This window comes from Cupressus sempervirens, chromosome 11 (genome assembly GCF_028749045.1).
Source record: "Cupressus sempervirens isolate cs-2001-9-10 chromosome 11, ASM2874904v1, whole genome shotgun sequence".
NCBI lineage: Eukaryota > Viridiplantae > Streptophyta > Pinopsida > Cupressales > Cupressaceae > Cupressus > Cupressus sempervirens.
In genome coordinates this window covers 689,893,472-689,913,280 of record NC_143128.1, presented here as the reverse complement: position 1 = coordinate 689,913,280, position 19,809 = coordinate 689,893,472, and the positions used below count along the sequence as shown (strand labels likewise).

At 34.2% G+C, this 19,809-nt stretch overlaps 1 protein-coding gene across 2 annotated transcripts in view; it reads left to right on the top strand.

Annotated features, from left to right (window-relative positions):
• Positions 1-1,409: 1,409 nt before the first annotated feature.
• The window catches only part of LOC149531589 (mediator of RNA polymerase II transcription subunit), a 32,092-nt gene continuing 13,692 nt past the window's right edge, over positions 1,410-19,809 (top strand). Inside the window, exon 1 of one of the 2 annotated variants that reach the window (XM_089810678.1) lies at positions 1,410-1,684. Coding sequence is in view for 1 of the 2 variants with exons in the window: in XM_089810677.1 (XP_089666803.1) it covers positions 1,645-1,684 (40 nt within the window). In the remaining variant the exon portion in view is untranslated. The remainder of the gene's footprint in view (positions 1,685-19,809) is intronic. The other variant, XM_089810677.1, reaches the window with a different exon arrangement.

Genomic DNA, 19,809 nt, shown 5'->3' with positions numbered 1-19,809 from the left:
GTTATGCCTTATGAACCATTCATTAGAAAGCCCCTTAAGCTCATCAATTGATAAGTAGGGGATAATTTCCACATCAAGTCAAATTGTTATATTGCTATTAGGATTTAACTACGTGCTTCACCTTTGTGAGCATCACCTAGTTCCAATGAGTGCTAAGCGTTCCATTTATTCTCATGAGAGATGGATTCATGTTGAATCGCTATTGATGAAACATGGGTCAACGAGTTTGACTCAAAATCACAGAGTTAAATCCTGATAGCAATATAACAATTTGACTTGCTATGGAAATTATCTGCCACTTATCAATTGATGAGCTTAAGAGGCTTTCTAATGAATGGTTCATAATGCACAACACTTGGTGAAGGTTTTGCACATGGGGTTGCAAGCTTTGGGTTTAACCATGGAGGAAACTCTGTAGTTAAGCACGCTCAGGCTGGAGTAGTACTGGGATGAGTGACCTCCCATGAAGTCCCAATGCTTCACCCCTGTGAGCATCACCTAAATCCAATGAGTGCTAACGACCCATTTGGTTGCTGGAATACAATCAGAATAGGAATAGAAAATTAAAATTCATTTTTAATTCTCTGTTTGGTGCGCCAAATCGGAATTGGGAATAGGAAGAAATATTCCCATTTTGCCCCAAAATAAGCATTTGTCCATTCTCCAAAATACTTGTAATTGGAATTGCTATTCCCATTCTCATTTTGAATTTTTCTTATTTGAAAATGTTTTCAAATCCGCTTCATTATAACTTCCTGTTGGAGCCCAAAATGAAAAATCATGGCCATTTTCAAACTGATGATACTGAAAAAATATATATATATTCCTCAGATTCTACTCACGAAAGACCAACGCACAGTGGCCAACGAATCGCTCAGTAACGCGATTCGATCGGTCGATGTGAAGATTTGGATTCACTCGCTTTACTATTTTTTGCTTTAGATTCTTTTTGCAAACATCATGAATTTGTTAAAAATAAGCGTGTGAGAAGATGAAACCCTCTATAAATTATGGTTTTTCTTTTTCATTCATAAAATTTGATGGGGTTCGAACCTTCAATCTTCAATTCAAGTTTGTGCAACCAAACAAGAAATAAATGAGATTGGATTGTAATTTCCTATTCTCATTCCGCATTTCCATTTCCATTCAAATTTTCTCTTCTAATTCACAATTCCTATGCGTGCAACCAAACGGGCCCTAAGTGTTCCATTTATTCTCATGAGATATGGATTCATGTTGAATCACTACTTATGAAACATGGGTCAATGAGTTTGACTCAAAATCACACAGTTAAATCCTGATAGCAATATAACATTTTTTTAAAAATTTAGTTACAAATTATTAATTCACCCTAAAAAAATTAGAAGTCTCACAACTTTTCTCACAATAAAATGCATTTCTCTACAACTTAATTAAAATTCTATCCAGTTAATTAAAATGTAAAACATAACTAACCCTGCGCAAAACAATTAATGTTGACACAGGCTATGTGATGCCCCTATAGAGGTCTCCGTTATCGAATGACTTCATTTCCTTCTCGTAAGCGGAAATTTAGAGGCATTTTTTCACCGTTGATCTCTGTCCCGCCGCGCTGGTTTCTGACTTCTGCCAGAACTTAGTGGAAATTTCTCAGCGATTGAAGCTATGCCAGGACTGCCATACCCTAGCACTCTGGGCACGCCTGGTAAACCGCTAAATATTTCATTCCTTTTTAATGGATCCTCTCGTATTGCAGTGATATGTTTATTAGCAATAATTTAGCTCAGATCTGTCTGGATCTCTTCATATATCAGTTGATGGTGCCGGAATATATATCGCTAAAACCCATCACCCAATACCCCGTTTCCGTGATAAAATAAAAGGAGTTTCGGTAACCCTACCCAAAATACATATGATTATATGGTCTAAAGAACATCGAGGGGAATTGCATAGCCCACACATATGCATACCAAAAAATGGAGATTAGTTCTTTGAATTTTATATCCTTAATATAAACCTTTCTACTTTGATTGGTTCTTTCTAGAGCAAGTTTATCGAATATGGTGTTCAAATGTTATATATTTTCCCTTATTTACAAACATGTGAGCACTTATATCAGCAGTTAAACTCGTTTTTGGTGGTGGATGCTAAAAGATATGATAATTTGGAAGACATTTAATTCTTGTGAAATACCACAAAAGATATCTTTAGGAGTCAATTGCATATTGTTCAAACTTCAATATACTGTGCATATCTGTTATATTTAACTGGATCAGCATTGAATGCGGTAATGATGGATTTGTTCTTACAGTGCGGAGTGGCCTACAGAGCCATTGGTAGGAAAATTGTAGAATTTATTAATTTTATTTGGGGCATTCTAGAAGAATTTTTTATTAATTTTATAAATTGTCTTGGTGATCCATTAATGAGTTGGATTATTTGGCTTATAATTTTTTAATTAATTTTTTTAGATCATTTTGATTTGGAAATTTTTAAAGGTTGAGCTAGTTTTGTTTTAATACAGAGAGGTCAATCCCATTTAAAGTTTTAAACTAATTTAGATAGCAAGATTCTTGTTCTTATGCAAAAGTTTTTCCTAGGTAATGTACACAGTTGCCGAAATATGCAATGATCGTAAGTGTGGGAATGTGACTAGACTCTGTGCACATGCTTTTTATGAACATATTATTTTCTGTGCCACTATGCCTGAAATTCGTTTTGACTCCTTTGGAAGGAATTGAACAAATGGCCTTTTTAGGGTCAATTTGTGGCCTAATATTGATGGTGTCAATAGAAAAACTAAAAACAAAGTTGCATGGATATGGATATCGATACAAATACGGATACGGTATTGGGTACGGATACGGTCTTTTTTTTAAGACCACCAATATGAATACGGCTGGACACAACATTAATAAATAAAACATACACATATATTTAATATAGTTTTAAAGTTATTATAGGAGATTTTCATTACTTCAAAAGCAATATTGACACTTATAATTTAATTTTACACTCCACAATTTGTAAACATAGTAGAGTTACATTAGAAGATAACTGAAAAAATGGGTTGCTGAAATAGAAAAACATTTTATTTGTCTTTCTCATTTGGTGCAGGTTTTGTTTAAACCATTTTAAAAAAATTGCTTTAATAAAGCATTTTTGAAATCAAATTTGGGAAGATTTACATCAAATCATTTAAAAAATCAAATCCCATAGTATATGGCATGGTTGGAAAATCAATTTTTTTAGGTAGATATGGGTACAATATTTGACGTGTATCCAGGCAGTATCAGATACATTTCCAAATTGGATACGAGGATACGAGCGTCCAAGAAAGGACAGAGGAGTTTCTGGCAACTCTGACTAAAAATAATAATTTATTAATGTTTACTTTTGAGCCTCTCAGATTGAGTCAAATTCTTGTTCCACATAATTAGCTATGTTTCTGGTAAACTGTGCTTGACATAAGTGTTTTCGTGCACCCCATAAAGTCAATCATCAGAGCCATCCGTGGAGTTACTATTTATGAGCAGCATTTGATTTTTTCCCCCTTGAGATGATACTTCTGCATGATGTTTTGTTCCAATCTACTTTCTAGAGTTGTTTTACTCTACTCCAAGTCTCAGCTTTTGCCACCTAATTAGAATGGTTGAGTTCTTCTAGAAGTTAATTTTTTTCGTTTCATTAGAATCAAATTTCTGGAGTTATTTCCCTTAACCCGGAGCCTTAGCCTTTACCAACTGATTAGAACAGGGTGAGTTTCTTAGAGTAAGCTCAATTTGTCTCTTTGGAATTGAACTTTTAGATGTACTTTTATTTTATTGTAATTCTCCTTGGAAGCCCCAACAAATTTGAGCATTAATTGATCAAGAAAAAGAAAGATCAAAACCAATAATCTGCGTAGGAAATTCCATATTAAAGAAAACAACTGTTCTAGGACCTTAAAATATTTTTTTTTGAAGAGTTTAAAGATTTATTGTCAGCTTGACAACATAAATTTAGAGAAAAAGTAACAATCACAAATGTTAGTAGAAGCTCATTACTAAGGGATGCAACTGAAGAGAACATAATTAGCATGAAGACGCTAGGAAGTGGAAGAAATAAAATTAATTATTAAATTCCTTCAAAATTCAAAAGAAGCGCAAAAAGGTTAACATCAAGGATTTACCTGTTGATGTGAGTTTTGTTCCACTACAACATAAAAATGTTAATACTTAGTATTCCAAGATGAAATACCAAATTTCCAACTCTCTTGACTAAGGTCACTTCTCATGCTAAGATTGCAAAGGAAGATTGTGAGAAGACTTTAAGGATCCCTTCAATTGTGGATACTCACTCACTGAAATAATGCGATGTGCTGGTAATCACTAAGGGTGCTTACGCTATTCATTCAGTAGACATCAACTCTTTAGTTTTTAAAGATTTGGCTTCACAATGTGCAATGAAAATATAGCTTTTGAGTTTTCAATTCATGAACTCTCAATTTAAACTTTAACTTCATTTCTACTTCTCTACTTCTTTACATCTACGCCTAACTATGAATGCAAGGAAGTATGGATGACTTGGACCCTACTAGATGTCATCTTGTTAGTGATTCCACCCACTTAGTGCAAGCTTCTAAGACAAATGGATTTCAAATCAACATGTCCACTTTAATTCCATCAAGGGATGTAAACTAAAGATTATTAATGAAAGCTACACTCACTAGCTCACCACACAAGTCACTTACAATCAACAAGAGGCTAGTGTTGTCTTTATGTTCGAGTCAAGCAAGTAAACATTGTAACATCTTGATTTCCCAGGTCTAATTTTAACATCTATCATAAGCATAGAATACAGTTTTAACTTCGACTTCATAAGAAGGCAGTTACATCATTCATGGTCATGTGAAGAGGATTACCGTGAAAGTTAGTTAAACCCAAAAAAAAATTTTAAAAAATTAAAAAAAAAAATTCTTAACTAAATACTTGAAATACCTTTTAATGAAATTACTTCAGAAATTGAAATCACATACCTCGGAAAAACTGAGACTAAAAATCATCTAAGTATGCTTCTGCAACCACCCAGGTTAGTCCACAAATACACTATAACAATTTCTCAAATCGACTGCTATCTCAAAAAAAATCATTTGATGAATACCGCTAAATACCAATATAACTTAAATTAGGGCATCACATATCATCTTACCAATTAGGGCATCAATTACCATCGGTTTATTTAGGACTTCTGATACTGCTTTACCACTTAGGGCTTTCGCGACCACGGGTTCAATTTAGGGCTTCTGCGACAACGGATTTTATCTAGGGTTTCCGCGACGACGGATTCAATTTAGGGCTTCTGCAACCACGGATTCAACTGGGGTTTTAGATACCACGGATTCAGTTAGGGCTTCCAATACCACCATATCAATTAAGTTTCCAACTGTCTCACAATCAGTTAGGGCCTAGGATTTCTTTTCCTTCGATTGCTTATCTGTGACAATTTCTCAAGATTAGATAAATACTTATATTCAATATTCATTTATATGAAAGTAAAATGATGATAACAATGAAATACTTCAATTAAATCTTATCTTCTCATAAACAAAATTGATAATACCTGTTTCTGATAAACAATTGAATGCATGGCTTATCTCTCTCTGACGCATATCCGACATCTTGAGAGAGATGAAACATTGTCAGGGGTTTTACCACCCAACCTCGGACCATATCATATCCCCACACGATCTCTAACGAGAAAGGCCCTCCCTACCCGGAATTGACAGGGAACATCATTCCATCCACTGGGTGTCATGATATATAACTCGCCATACGACTTGGCAGCAGGAGATCACTGTAACAGGAGCATGAGTTATTAATTAATTCATATTAATGGTAAATATTGAAATGACATAGATAATGCTGATTCATATTATTGAAGATTCCTTTCTTTTCTCCTCACCCTATTCAGGCCTCCAAGCCGGTGATTCCCAGGTGTTATTAGGTTAAAGATCACAATGATATCTTACAACTTCTTCACCACATACTGGCATCTTACCTAGTGATTTCCTTCTAGTTTCATTATCTCATTCTCAGTTAAATGTATAATTCAGGATGGGTCTGATTCTAAACTGGGTTGATTTACTTTCTTATCATGGATCCGAAGATAATTCAAGTAGCTCTCTCTCTCTCTCTCTCTCTCTCTCTCTCTCTCTCTCTCTCTCTCTCTCTCTCTCTCTCTCTCTCTCTCTCTATATATATATATATATATATATATATATATATATATATATATATATATATATATATATATAAGAGAACAGACTTTATAGTTTCAATGTCATACCAAATTTTGGATGTAATCCGACTCTAATGAATATAAAACATTGCTATAATCTTGCATAGGGCAATCGACTGAATTCAGAGGATTTCACTGATCTAAAAGGAATGAAACCGACTTGGCTTTATTTAACTTCAGAATGTAAACAAAGACAGATCTATGAATTTCGTTTGGATACAGTTTGTAATCTTTTGCATGAAAGCAAGATGACATACTTGCATGATTACTGGAATCAAGGAGCTTTTAATGCTTTATACTTAGAGCCGACTCAGCATTAGAATATGTAATTAAAGAAATGCAAAAGTCAAAGGATTACATATTCTGATATTAAAAGATTATCAGTCTTGTTTATAAGTAAAAACATTATTATATTACTGCAACTGGCAGTCAAATGATCTTTAGTAAATTACAATGAATTTGAAAAGGTTTCTAGCCAGCTTATCATTGACTGTCATCACTATTAAAATAAAGCAGACTATAAATGGGAAACATGATTGGCTTCAATCATAAATTGCAGTCTCTAATATAAAAGAAGAAACGACTATAATAAGAATTATGTTTGGCTTAAAACATGACTCGTAACCCAAATGAAGAAGAACGAATTTCATGATCATAGGACTATACGATTTTACAATAGACTTTAGCATTTTCGAATCATCAGAGGGTAAGTAATACAGCTTTAAAAAGATCTTACAAGACCCTCTGTCACTGTGGTCTGAGACGGCCTCTCTGCTTGACTACTCCTGTCTTCCAAGCTTGAAGTCCCACAGTGGATAGCGGTGACATACTGCCTCTGCAATCTAAAAAGGCTTCTGCCTGTCTCCAACCTGCCTCTCTGGTCTGTATCCCGCGGTGCATGATATCATTATGAAAGGATGCAAGTAATTCAAAATCGGGTGTTATTGACATAGTATTTCTGAGCAAGGAAATCGATGGAAATTCATGTATGAAAGAAAACTGATTTTCCCCCCTTCTTGCCGAGTTATGTTGATGGTTTAAGAATAAAGTTACGAGCCAGACCTTTTGGCTTCCTCTCTATACAAGATCATATTCCACGGCTTCCATATAAGAGACAAATAATGACTTTCCATCTCCCATCGGTTATAAAGAAAGCCCCCTCGAATTTCCAAAATGAAAATATGAATACATCAAAAATTCCAATTTAAAGATAAGGAAACGAAAAAAAACTCAATTTGCCAAAAGTTTAAATCGATTAATTATGCCAGGTGTTATCATTTAAAAGCAATAATATCAAATTGGAAGAATAGAGTTGCAAAGTTATATTTCAAGGATTATAATAATTTATTATAATTCTAACGTTATTAAAATCTTACATATACAAGCAACATTACTTTATTAATTAAATTATAATGGTGTCAAATCATTGTTATATTTAAATGAGCATTTATAAACAGTTATTTAAAAACACTACGACAAAAGATAATATAAAATCCTTTAATATGCGTTTAATATTTTATCCCAATTATTTTAATTAAAGTATTAAATAACTCATGCAAGTCTTGCAGATGTATTTTGGCTATGTCTTTTACCCGTCTACCCAGTGATGGTGACATCCTGCCTAATTCTTTTCTGACAATGCTTTCACCCCTTCGACATGCTTCCTGCAAGGAAATTCTTCGTAATTAAATTATATATTATTTAATAATAAATAATCATAACAATTAACCTTCATCTTAATTCCATGAATTCGCGATTAACGATCAACTAATATGTCACCTTCACTTGAAATCATAACGACTAACTATCTTACCATTTCGCCTGATTATATTAAATTAAACTGCCAACTGACCTCATGCGAACCTCAACGGCTATATTTCAGGCTAGGTTAAAATTGGGATGTAACATACCATTCCCTTTGTGGTTCATCGTCCTCGATGAACTTGAAATTGCAATGAACATTATAAAGACATAATTTAAAATTGGAATGTAACGTACCATTCCCCTTGTGGTTCATCGTCCTCGATGACCTCTGTAAATTAGACACTAAAAGAATATTCCAATTACAAGATATATATAACATTGTGATATCATTTCTTTTCTCAATTGGGTCAGAAGGAAGATCATAATCAAAACTCATGATCCATTTTTACTTTACAATTTCCAAAAAGATACTTGCATGGTAATATAAAATTTATCACGTACTCACCTGAGTTCTCTTGACCTTACTTGAGATTTTCTTAGCATCTTTTGAGTTGATTCTATTTCATGTTCCTATCACGCTCATGTAGACACTCACCATATCATTAGTTTCAATTCCATATTGATATGTTCATTTAAAAGGATTTTCAGGGTTCAATTATTGAAAGTAAGATAAGTATTCAAAAATTGAAATTCTTTAACCAACAAGTTCTAGATCATAACTTGATCATAATTTAAATCACTCTTACGTACCATCTGGCATATGGCCCTCATTAATGAATAGATCATCCTTGCAAACTTACAGATTACTTGTAATTGGTTAGTGAACCCATGTTTTTCCATTGCAATCTTGGCCTTCAAGCCCAATATTTCATTAGAATAATCATTTCATAATAGGATATCTCCAAAACAATATATAACAGCTCAATAAGTAAAGTCAACATCGCATGCATATTATAGATGTATAACAATGTGTCAAAGGGTAAAAACATGATGTGCTATGCAAGATCATCAAATCAAGATCATAAGCATTTGGAACAATTCATAAGATTCTCATGAGTATTCTCATCATTCATCTATAAATATTCATCTTTCCCATTTCTGGGATTCAGGCTTCCATGCCCATTTTACATCTGTAAACAAACATTGATAGTTCCAACTCCTTATTGGAGCACATAATGATCTTTTCGTTTAACCAACATCATGGTTCGCAGTTTTGTTTTTCATTCAATTTAGGTTCAAATTGGTAACAATTTAATTCTTTCATTAATTTGGGTCGACAAACCCGCTCATGATGGATTTAGATATCATTTTATCAAGATTATAAACTGTGTTTGGATTGCGCAAGTTTAGGCATCGGGACCCTTTTAATCTTCCCTTTCTCGACAAAGAATGGCCCTCCCACCAGGGATAATACATATGTAACATTTTGGCCCTGCCACTGAGTAATCAGGTGGGTTGAAGTCCCAACAGTTATTCGACAAAATAACTGAAGCATCAAGACAATCAACAAGATCAATTGTTTTGGCAAATCTGCCTAATTCCACCTTGGCCAAGGATTTCAAAATTTGGGTCGTTAGACCCGATCTCCACTACTCAGCTTGCCAATCCTTTTTATCTTTTTTAATTAGGTTTCGATTCATAGTTTATACTTTTGTCCATTTCATATCATTTCAGCCTTCCTGGCTATTCTGAATGATTTTCCAGTGTTTTTTTTTTTTTTTTTCTAGTTTTTTATTGCAATATCCGGATATGCAATTAAATCTTTTTCAACATTTACGTTTTCAGTTCTTAGAAACAGTGCCCTGACCCAAGGTTTCAGGGTTGAACCCAGCGCTCTGATACCATATGTAACATCCTGATTTCCCGGGTCTAATTTTAACATCTATCATAAGCATAGAATACAGTTTTAACTTCGACTTCATAAGAAGGCAGTTACATCATTCATGTTCATGTGAAGAGGATTACCGTTAAAGTCAGTTAAACCAAAAAAAAAAAAAAAAACTTAACTAAATACTTGAAATACCTTTTAATGAAATTACTTCAGAAATTGAAATCACATACCTCGGAAAAACTGAGACTGAAAATCATCTAAGTATGCTTCTGCAACCACTCGGGTTAGTCCACAAATACACTATAACAATTTCTCAAATCGACTGCTATCTCAAAAAAAATCATTTGATGAATACCGCTAAATACCAATATAACTTAAATTAGGGCATCACATATCATCTTACCAATTAGGGCATCAATTACCATTGGTTTATTTAGGACTTCCGGTACTGCTTTACCACTTAGGGCTTTCGCGACCACGGGTTCAATTTAGGGCTTCCGCGACAACGGATTTTATCTAGGGTTTTCGCGACGACGGATTCAATTTAGGGCTTCCGCAACCACGGATTCAACTAGGGTTTTCGATACCATGGATTCAGTTAGGGCTTCCAATACCACCATATCAATTAAGGTTCCAGTTGTCTCACAATCAATTAGGGCCTCGGATTTCTTTTCCTTCGATTGCTTATCTGTGACAATTTCTCAAGATTAGATAAATACTTATATTCAATATTCATTTCTATGAAAGTAAAATGATGATAACAATGAAATACTTCAATTAAATCTTACCTTCTCATAAACAAAATTGATAATACCTGTTTCTGATAAACAATTGAATGCATGGCTTATCTCTCTCTGACGCATATCCGATATCTTGAGAGAGATGAAACATTGTCAGGGGCTTTACCACCCAACCTCGAACCATATCATATCCCCACGCGATCTCTAACGAGAAAGGCCCTCCCTACTCGGAATTGATAGGGAACATCATTCCATCGACTGGGTGTCATGATATATAACTCGCCATACGACTTGGTAGCAGGAGATCATCGTAACAGGAATATGCATGAGTTATTAATTAATTTATATTAATGGTAAATATTGAAATGACATAGATAATGCTGATTCATATTATTGAAGATTCCTTTCTTTTCTCCTTCTCACCCTATTCAGGCCTCCAAGCCGGTGATTCCCAGGTGTTATCAGGTTAAAGATCACAATGATATCTTACAACTTCTTCACCACATACTGGCATCTTACCTAGTGATTTCCTTCTAGTTTCATTATCTCATTCTCAGTGAAATGTATAATTCAGGATGGGTCTGATTCTAAACTGGGTTGATTTACTTTCTTATCATGGATCCAAAGATAATTCAAGTAGCTCTACACACACACACACACACACACACACACATATATATATAAGAGAACAGACTTTATAGTTTCAATGTCATACCAAATTTTGGATGTAATCCGACTCTAATGAATATAAAACATTGCTATAATCTTGCATAGGGCAATCGACTGAATTCAGAGGATTTCACTGATCTAAAAGGAATGAAACCGACTTGGCTTTATTTAACTTCAGAATGTAAACAAAGACAGATCTATGAATTTCATTTGGATACAGTTTGTAATCTTTTGCATGAAAGCAAGATGACATACTTGCATGATTACTGGAGTCAAGGAGCTTTTAATGTTTTATACTTAGAGCCGACTCGGCATTAGAATAGGTAATTAAAGAAATGCAAAAGTCAAAGGATTACATATTCTGATATTAAAAGATTATCAGTCTTGTTTATAAGTAAAAACATTATTATATTACTGCAACTGGCAGTCAAATGATCTTTAGTAAATTACAATGAATTTGAAAAGGTTTCTAACCGGCTTATCATTGACTGTCATCACTATTAAAATAAAGCAGACTATAAATGGGAAACATGATTGGCTTCAATCATAAATTGCAGTCTCTAATATAAAAGAAGAAACGACTATAATAAGAATTATGTTTGGCTTAAAACATGACTCGTAACCCAAATGAAGAAGAACGAATTTCATGATCATAGGACTATACGATTTTACAATAGACTTTAGCATTTTCGAATCATTAGAGGGTAAGTAATACAGCTTTAGAAAGATCTTACAAGACCCTTTGTCACTGTGGTTTGAGACGACCTCTCTGCTTGACTACTTCTGTCTTCCAAGCTTGAAGTTCCACAGTGTATAGCGGTGACATATTGCATCTGCAATCTAAAAAGGCTTCCGCCTGTCTCCAACCTGCCTCTCTAGTCTGTATCTCGCGATGCATGATATCATTATGAAAGGATGCAAGTAATTCAAAATGGGGTGTTACTGACACAGTATTTCTGAGCAAGGAAATCGATGGAAATTCATGTATGAAAGAAAATTGATTTCCCCCCCCTCTTGTCGAGTTATGTTGATGGTTTACAAATAAAGTTACGAGCTAGACCTTTTGGCTTCCTCTCCATACAAGATCATATTCCACGACTTCCATATAAGAGACAAATAATGACTTTCCATCTCCCATCGGTTATAACGAAAGCCCCCTCGAATTTCCAAAATGAAAATATGAATACATCAAAAATTCCAATTTAAAGATAAGGAAACGAAAAAAAACTCAATTTGCCAAAAGTTTAAATCGATTAATTATGCCAGGTGTTATCATTTAAAGCAATAATATCAAATTGGAAGAATAGAGTTGCAAAGTTATATTTCAAGGATTATAATAATTTATTATAATTCTAACGTTATTAAAATCTTACATATACAAGCAACACTACTTTATTAATTAAATTATAATGGTGTCAAATCATTGTTATATTTAAATGAGCATTTATAAACAGTTATTTAAAAATACTACGACAAAAGATAATATAAAATCCTTTAATATGCGTTTAATATTTTATCCCAATTATTTTAATTAAAGTATTAAATAACTCACGCAAGTCTTGCAGATGTATTTTGGCTATGTCTTTTACCCGTCTACCCAGTGATGGTGACGTCCTGCCTAATTCTTTTCTGACAATGCTTTCACCCTTTCGACATGCTTCCTGCAAAGAAATTTTTCGTAATTAAATTATATATTATTTAATAATAAATAATCATAACAATTAACCTTCATCTTAATTCCATGAATTCGCGATTAACAATCAACTAATATGTCATCTTCACTTGAAATCATAACAACCAACTATCTTACCATTTCGCCTGATTATATTAAATTAAACTGCCAACTGACTTCATGCGAACCTTAACGGCTATATTTCAAGCTAGGTTAAAAATTGGGATGTAACAAACATCCACAATTTCTTTCATTTGACTAAATGACTTCTAAACACCATGAAAAGATATCTACTGCAAGTGAAGGACTGAAGAAGCCATGCAACATTTCAAAGCAACATCAAGTGATTCATCATGAAGACCAACAAGGAGTCATCAATAACTTTAATAACATTGTGGCAACAATTTCGACAAGTTTCTCTCTTTTCTAGCCTACCATTACTTTTAGCTCTCTAATCTAATTCTTCCACAATCTAACCCCTTACAATTTTGAAGGCCTTAGCCTTTTATAGTTGTTCGATTGCAATGAAGGTCCAAGATTAATACTCACAAACCCTAATTAGGGTTGCCACCCTATCAACCAATTAAATGAAGGCATCACCTTGTGGGCCATTAAGTAAATTATAATGCTTTTGAGAGCCAATGAAAAAATTGTACTCTTGGCATAATATGATCAGATGTGCTTGAACATGTGTAACTAGAATTTTCTAATTGGTTGAAAAGAAGTTGGCACCGCCTCAATATCCTTATCCTATAGACTTGATCAGTCTTTTGGTGATGGGAAAATATCTTTTGATACTCAATATTATCAAGTCTTCAATTGTGATGGCATATTCCCTAATTGCTTTGTCTTCTTGAATCTTCTCCACCTTTCACTCTTTGTAATTTTCTCCTTGCTATGACTTAGATTGCTTGTACTTGTAAACTTGATATCTTGAACTTCTCGACGTGATGAAATCTTCATGTAGCTTGGATTCTTTCAAAGCAAACTTAGATTTTTGGAGGAAATTCTAGTTGATGGTAATTTTCTCTACTGCAGATTCTGATTTCTTAAGTCCCATCTTGATCTTGAGTTGAATTCGCACTTTGATAACTTGATTTGTATCTTCCCTCATTCAAAATTTTTGAGCTTGACGTTTGGAGTTTGACCTGCGATCATCTCCTTGCACTCCTAGCTTTCATCTCAACCAAGTACCATTGGATTCAACTTGAAACCACTTCTACATGTGTCCAAATTAAAAAAAATGAAGTGAGTAATCGACAAAATCTGATTTCAGGCCTCTTTGCATTCTGCTCAATACAAGTCTGGGAGCATCCAAAAACACATTCAAACACTGACCAAACACTTTCCTAGAGCCATGGAAATTGACAACTATGCTGACTGCTATTGTGAGAACTGGACTACCAAGTGGATTTGGATGACATGACCCGAGGTGCATGATATTAATCAGTCAAAGTTGGCAACTTCAGCATTTCTGAACTGACCTTTGGAACCTTACCAAATCACTGCCATGAAAAAATATCAAACCATGCTCTTCGAAGCTGACAGAGGGTGGATACATTCGTTTAGGTACAATGAAGATGTGTACCATATGGATTCAAATAACCCCAGCAGGTCTGCAAAATATCAATTGTGATGTACCCTATTACACTTAGGCTTAGTCATTATCAGATTAACCCAAATTTAATATTTATATCCTATGTTAAATGGATAAAGATACAATGATTCAGTCTCAGACATTCGAAGTAAAGAGACTTATTCATTATCTTATTAGATCAAGTTATCTATACATATCATTAACATCTATACTGACCTTATTACTACTTCAACTCAATGAAGGATGGATTAGTAATGTAACCAAGGTGCCTAGATACCAATTTCAATAGGCTCTCTCAAAGTTTACTGGTCGTCCAAGCTCATATCCTATCTTGAGATTCACCCTCAAGGCTTCTGGGGCGCTGACCTTCACCCTGTCTAGGGAGTATTACCATTGATTGAATTTAGACAAAGCCCCTCTTGCAACAATATAGCCCCATTCTTCCCACCCTAAAACAGTAATAAGTTAGACTATAGTTTGAATGCATATTTATAAATATCCTTATATATGTATGTATATATATGCATACTACATATCTATACATTAAATATGATATGAACATTTCTGATTGATTTTTTTAATAAATGATATATATATATATATTCCATATGTTTTGGATGTCAGGAGGCTTGTTGCCAGATGGTGCAGATTTATTGCTCTGTCTACACACATGTATTGCCCTCTATATAGTGTTTTTCTTCCATGATATATTTTTTTTTTTCCCAAAACAATTCCTATGTCCCTTTTGTTAATGTTTTAGTCCAGAAATAGAGATAAACAGCAATAGAAGTACATAAATCATACACAATACACTCAAATCATTTATTTTGGGAAAACCCTTCCATGGAAAGGGAAAAACCCAACCACACCAGCAAAATATGTCTTTTATTGATCATAAAATATTCAGGTACATGGCTTTCCAATTGATTGATAACAATATACTGAGCAATCCCATAAATAGATTGCATTTGACTCTTCATTTTACACACAATGATCGCTTCAAATCCCAAAGGTGAGACCATTTAAATTTCCAAATATACAACACTTAATATGTTCATAGGCATGCCTCCTCGCATGATGTGTGACACGTCTTTTTATATATATTAACTTAAATACCTCTTTCAGCTGAAGGTGACTGTAACGGTCATATCAAATATATTTCCATTTTACAATTTTGGTCAATAAATTTGCAAGGCTGCTCAATTGTGTCCCCTCAAACAGGGTGCTTAAATGGTCAATTGTCAAGATGTTCCAATAACTTATTTGGATGACTTTGTACGTTGAGCGTTCATTGACAAAGTGGCATTGTCTCTCTACCATTCCCGAAATGAAAAGAAGAGCCATTCAATCTATAGCTCCCACCACCAAAAACAAAATCTCTGAATAGGCATAAAATCTATAAAAAGTATAATCTCTTTAATATCTGTACATTCAAATATTTAATTGTAAGTTACATTGATCTTTCTCAACTTTTCATTTGAACTTCTGTTTTTATGTCTCATCTTTTTCTTAAGTTCAGCTAGCTGACACGATCTTTTTCCTTTCAAGAATGAACAAATGAATTAAACGTTTAATAAAGCTTACGAGGCTAAAGCAAGATATGCGACTCAAGAATAGTTCACGGCCCTTGTAAATGACATTGATGTTTCTATAGATCTGATCTTTGACAGTGAGTTACGAGGCTAAAACAAGATATGAGACTCAAGAATAGTTCATGACCCTCTTGAACGACATTGATGTTTCTATAGATCTGATCTTTGAAAGTGAATTTTAATTGGTAAATTTGCAAGTTTGCTCAGCACTACCTGCTAAAACAAGATGCTTGCATTGCCAATTTTCAATGTCCTCATAACTTATACAGATATTTTTACATGCTGAATGTTGTCAATTTTCAAGACGTCTTTTTCTCTTTTGTGTCAAACTTGGCTGCTTGCATTTCATTTCCCATAAGAATGACATGATTGAGGGCAATCTTCTTAAAAACAAATTTTATTGTAGTGTTTTTGGATTAACTTTTTCTGCTTGGATGAACTTCTGCACAATTCTATATATAGATAGCAGTAATTTACATGGGTTCTGAATGAGGCAATGATCTTGAATTTCAGGATGCAAATAGGCTTGGTGTGAATGTTTCTACTTGGCATATATCTTGTGGTACAAATACGCTTAGACTGATATTATTTTGTCCACTTTGAAAGAAAATCAGTTGCCTTCATGTTTAAGGTTAAGTTGTAGTCTAATCTCAGTGATGTCCATAGTCCAACTATAAAGAACAAGTCATTAGTTTTTCTTTTTCGAACCTTTGGAATTATTGTTCCATTTATTAGCAATGTTTCTGGCTATTCCATCAAGACCATGAGTTATTTTAGTCAAGGGGCAAGGGTGTTCTCACTTTCTTTTAATTTTAAATAGAAAATTACAAAGTTCTGCTGTGATGCTTGGGGAGGATACCAGATCTTTCCATCATTGTATGACTGTTTGGTATAATATCATGGCTATATGAACTGAGGGTATGAACTGCAATACAAAATATATTTACGCAACCCTTACAAAGAATGCAGATATACAGTCTAGACCTCAAGGAAACCTATTGTTCTGTTACCTTCCCATACAGTAGAAGCTTGTAAAATGGAGCAGGTAAATGACTCGCATTTTGATAAATTCAGATGCACAGGTGCCATCTTTGTGCTTGACCAAGCCAGCTTGAGGCAAGAGAAGTATTACTGCTTAATCTGAATTTTCTAGATTAAATCACTCATAAAGAAGAGAGAATTTATCCGTTCTGTATACTTTGAGCATTGTAATTGATGGTGGATATCTTCTGACCAAAGCTATTTTAAAACTTGTCATTCCTTATTTTACATTGAGGTAATGTCTTGTGTTTATCTTCCCTAACTAAGAGGGAGTGTTAATGTTTGGTAGCTTCAATTGGATAAATCCATGAGACTAAACTATATATATATATATATATATATATATATATGAAATATAATATATATGTATTTATTATATTAGTTAAATAATAATGAATAGACATGTTCCCTGAAGGGACATGTCTCTCCATATCTCTCTTCCACAATATAAATAAAAGAGTTCACTGCTCTTGGAGAACACAATCTTTTTCCTTTCAAGAATAAAGCTTACTAGGCTAAAGCAAGCTATGAGATTTAAGAATAGTTCACAACCCTCGTAAACAACATTGATGTTTCTATAGATCTGATCTTCAACAGTGAATTTTAATTCGTAAATTTGCAAGCTTGCTCAGCTCTTTCTGCTAAAACAAGATGCTTAAATTGCCAATTTTCAAAGTCCCCATATGGATATTTTTGCATGCTGAATGTTGTCAATTTTCAAGATGTCTTTTACCCTTTTGTGTCAAACTTGGCTGCCTGCATTTCTTTTCCCATAAGAATGATTGAGGGCACTCTTCTTTGAAGCAAATTTTATTGTAGTGTTTTTGGATCAACTTTCTCTGCTTGGATGAACTTCTGCTCAATTCTATCTATAGATAGCAGTAATTTACGTGGGTTCTGAATGAGGCAATGATCTTGAATTTCAGGATTCGAATAGGCTTGGTGTGAATGTTTCTATTTGGCATATATCTTGTGGTACAAATATGCTCCGATTTTGACATTATTTTGTCCACTTTGAAAGAAAATGATTTGCCTCCATTTTTAATGTTAAGTTGTAGTTTAATTTCAGTGATGTCCATAGTGCAACTATAAAGATCAAGTCATTAGTTCTTCTTTCTCAAACCTTTGGAATTATTGTCCCATTTATTAGCAATGTTTCTGGCTATTCCATCGAGACCATGAGTCTTTTTAGTCTAGGGGCAAGGGCGCTCTCACTTTCCATTAAACTTTAATAAAAATTTACAAAGTTTTTGCTGTGATGCTTGGCAATGATATCAGATCTTTCCATCATTATATGACTTTGGTATAATATCATGGCTATATGGACTGATGGTATGAACTGCAATACAAAATATATTTAACCAATCCTTACAAAGAATGCAGATATACAGTCTAGACCCCAAGGAAACCTAATGTACTGTTACCTTACCATACAGTAGAAGCTTATAAAATGGAGTAGGTAAATGTCTCTCACATTTCGATAAATTCAGATGCACAGGTGCCATCTTTGTGCTTGACCAAGCTAGCTTGAGGCAGGAGAAGTATTACTGCTTTCACTGGCTTTTACAGATTTAATCGCTCATAAAGAAGAGAGAATTTATCCATTCTGTATACTTTGAGCACTTTCATTAATGGGATGTACGAGAAACAAGAGCATCTGTCTTCAGAAAGCCGGGAATGGTAGGCACCTCCTTTATTAGAGATTCCAGTTTTGATTCTATTCTTCTGACTGTTCCCATTGGCACCAAAGCCCTGTACTTATAGTTGTAGCCTGTGGAAAGAAGAGAAGACAGAATAATATGAGAAGTGTTCTTCTCCACTGCCTCAGTAATAGCTAACACGTTGCTTTGAAATATAGATGATGTGACAGATTTTACCAGTGCCTTGATGCCCGCTTGATGAAATCATTTCCCAACATCTTTTAGATCACTTCCAATGCATCAATTCTTTGAAATAGAATACCTTTATCATTGTGCAATGTGGCCTCAATAATTTCGTCCAGGGAAGCCATCTGCTTGATGTGTCTTTTTAAACTGAATTAGAGGCCCCTCGGATTAAAGCATTGAGAATGCAGAAAATAAAATATTGTTTTGAGGATTCCAGAAAGGAAAGCTGGTAGAAACTTAAAGCCATTCTAGCTCGCAAATTGATGGAGGGTACCTCCTCAACAAGGGAGAAATGAACAAATGCTATGAATTGCCAATCCAACTATTCTTGGTTGCATTTGTATAATTACAGGGTTGAAAGCTCTTTACTCAATTGACTGCGAAGATACTGCCACCTATCAAACATCATCACTATGGGTTCCTCATTTTGTTTGAACGCTTGGTTTGAAAGAAAATTAGCTATTTTATTGCCCTCTCAGTATGAATGGTAGATGGAGCAAGATGGTACGTTATCCAAAGTCTTTTAACCTTTCATTGGGTTCTTGTTTATCCTCCAGTTCGCAGGATGTCTTTTTTTTGAGGCAGAGGAGAATAACCAAAGAATCCCCTTTAATAATTATATTGTCTATATTGCATGAACTCACCGATTGCAATCCGAGTAGTTTGATCTTTATTGATGCTTTGTTGATCAGTATATCTGTGGTGTCACGGATAACACAAGTTGCTAGAGGATCCTGGGTTACCATGGCAGGTTCTGTCAAAATTTAATTTTTCATGTCCCTATCTCTGGGGATTGCCATTTGATGTAAGAAATATGTT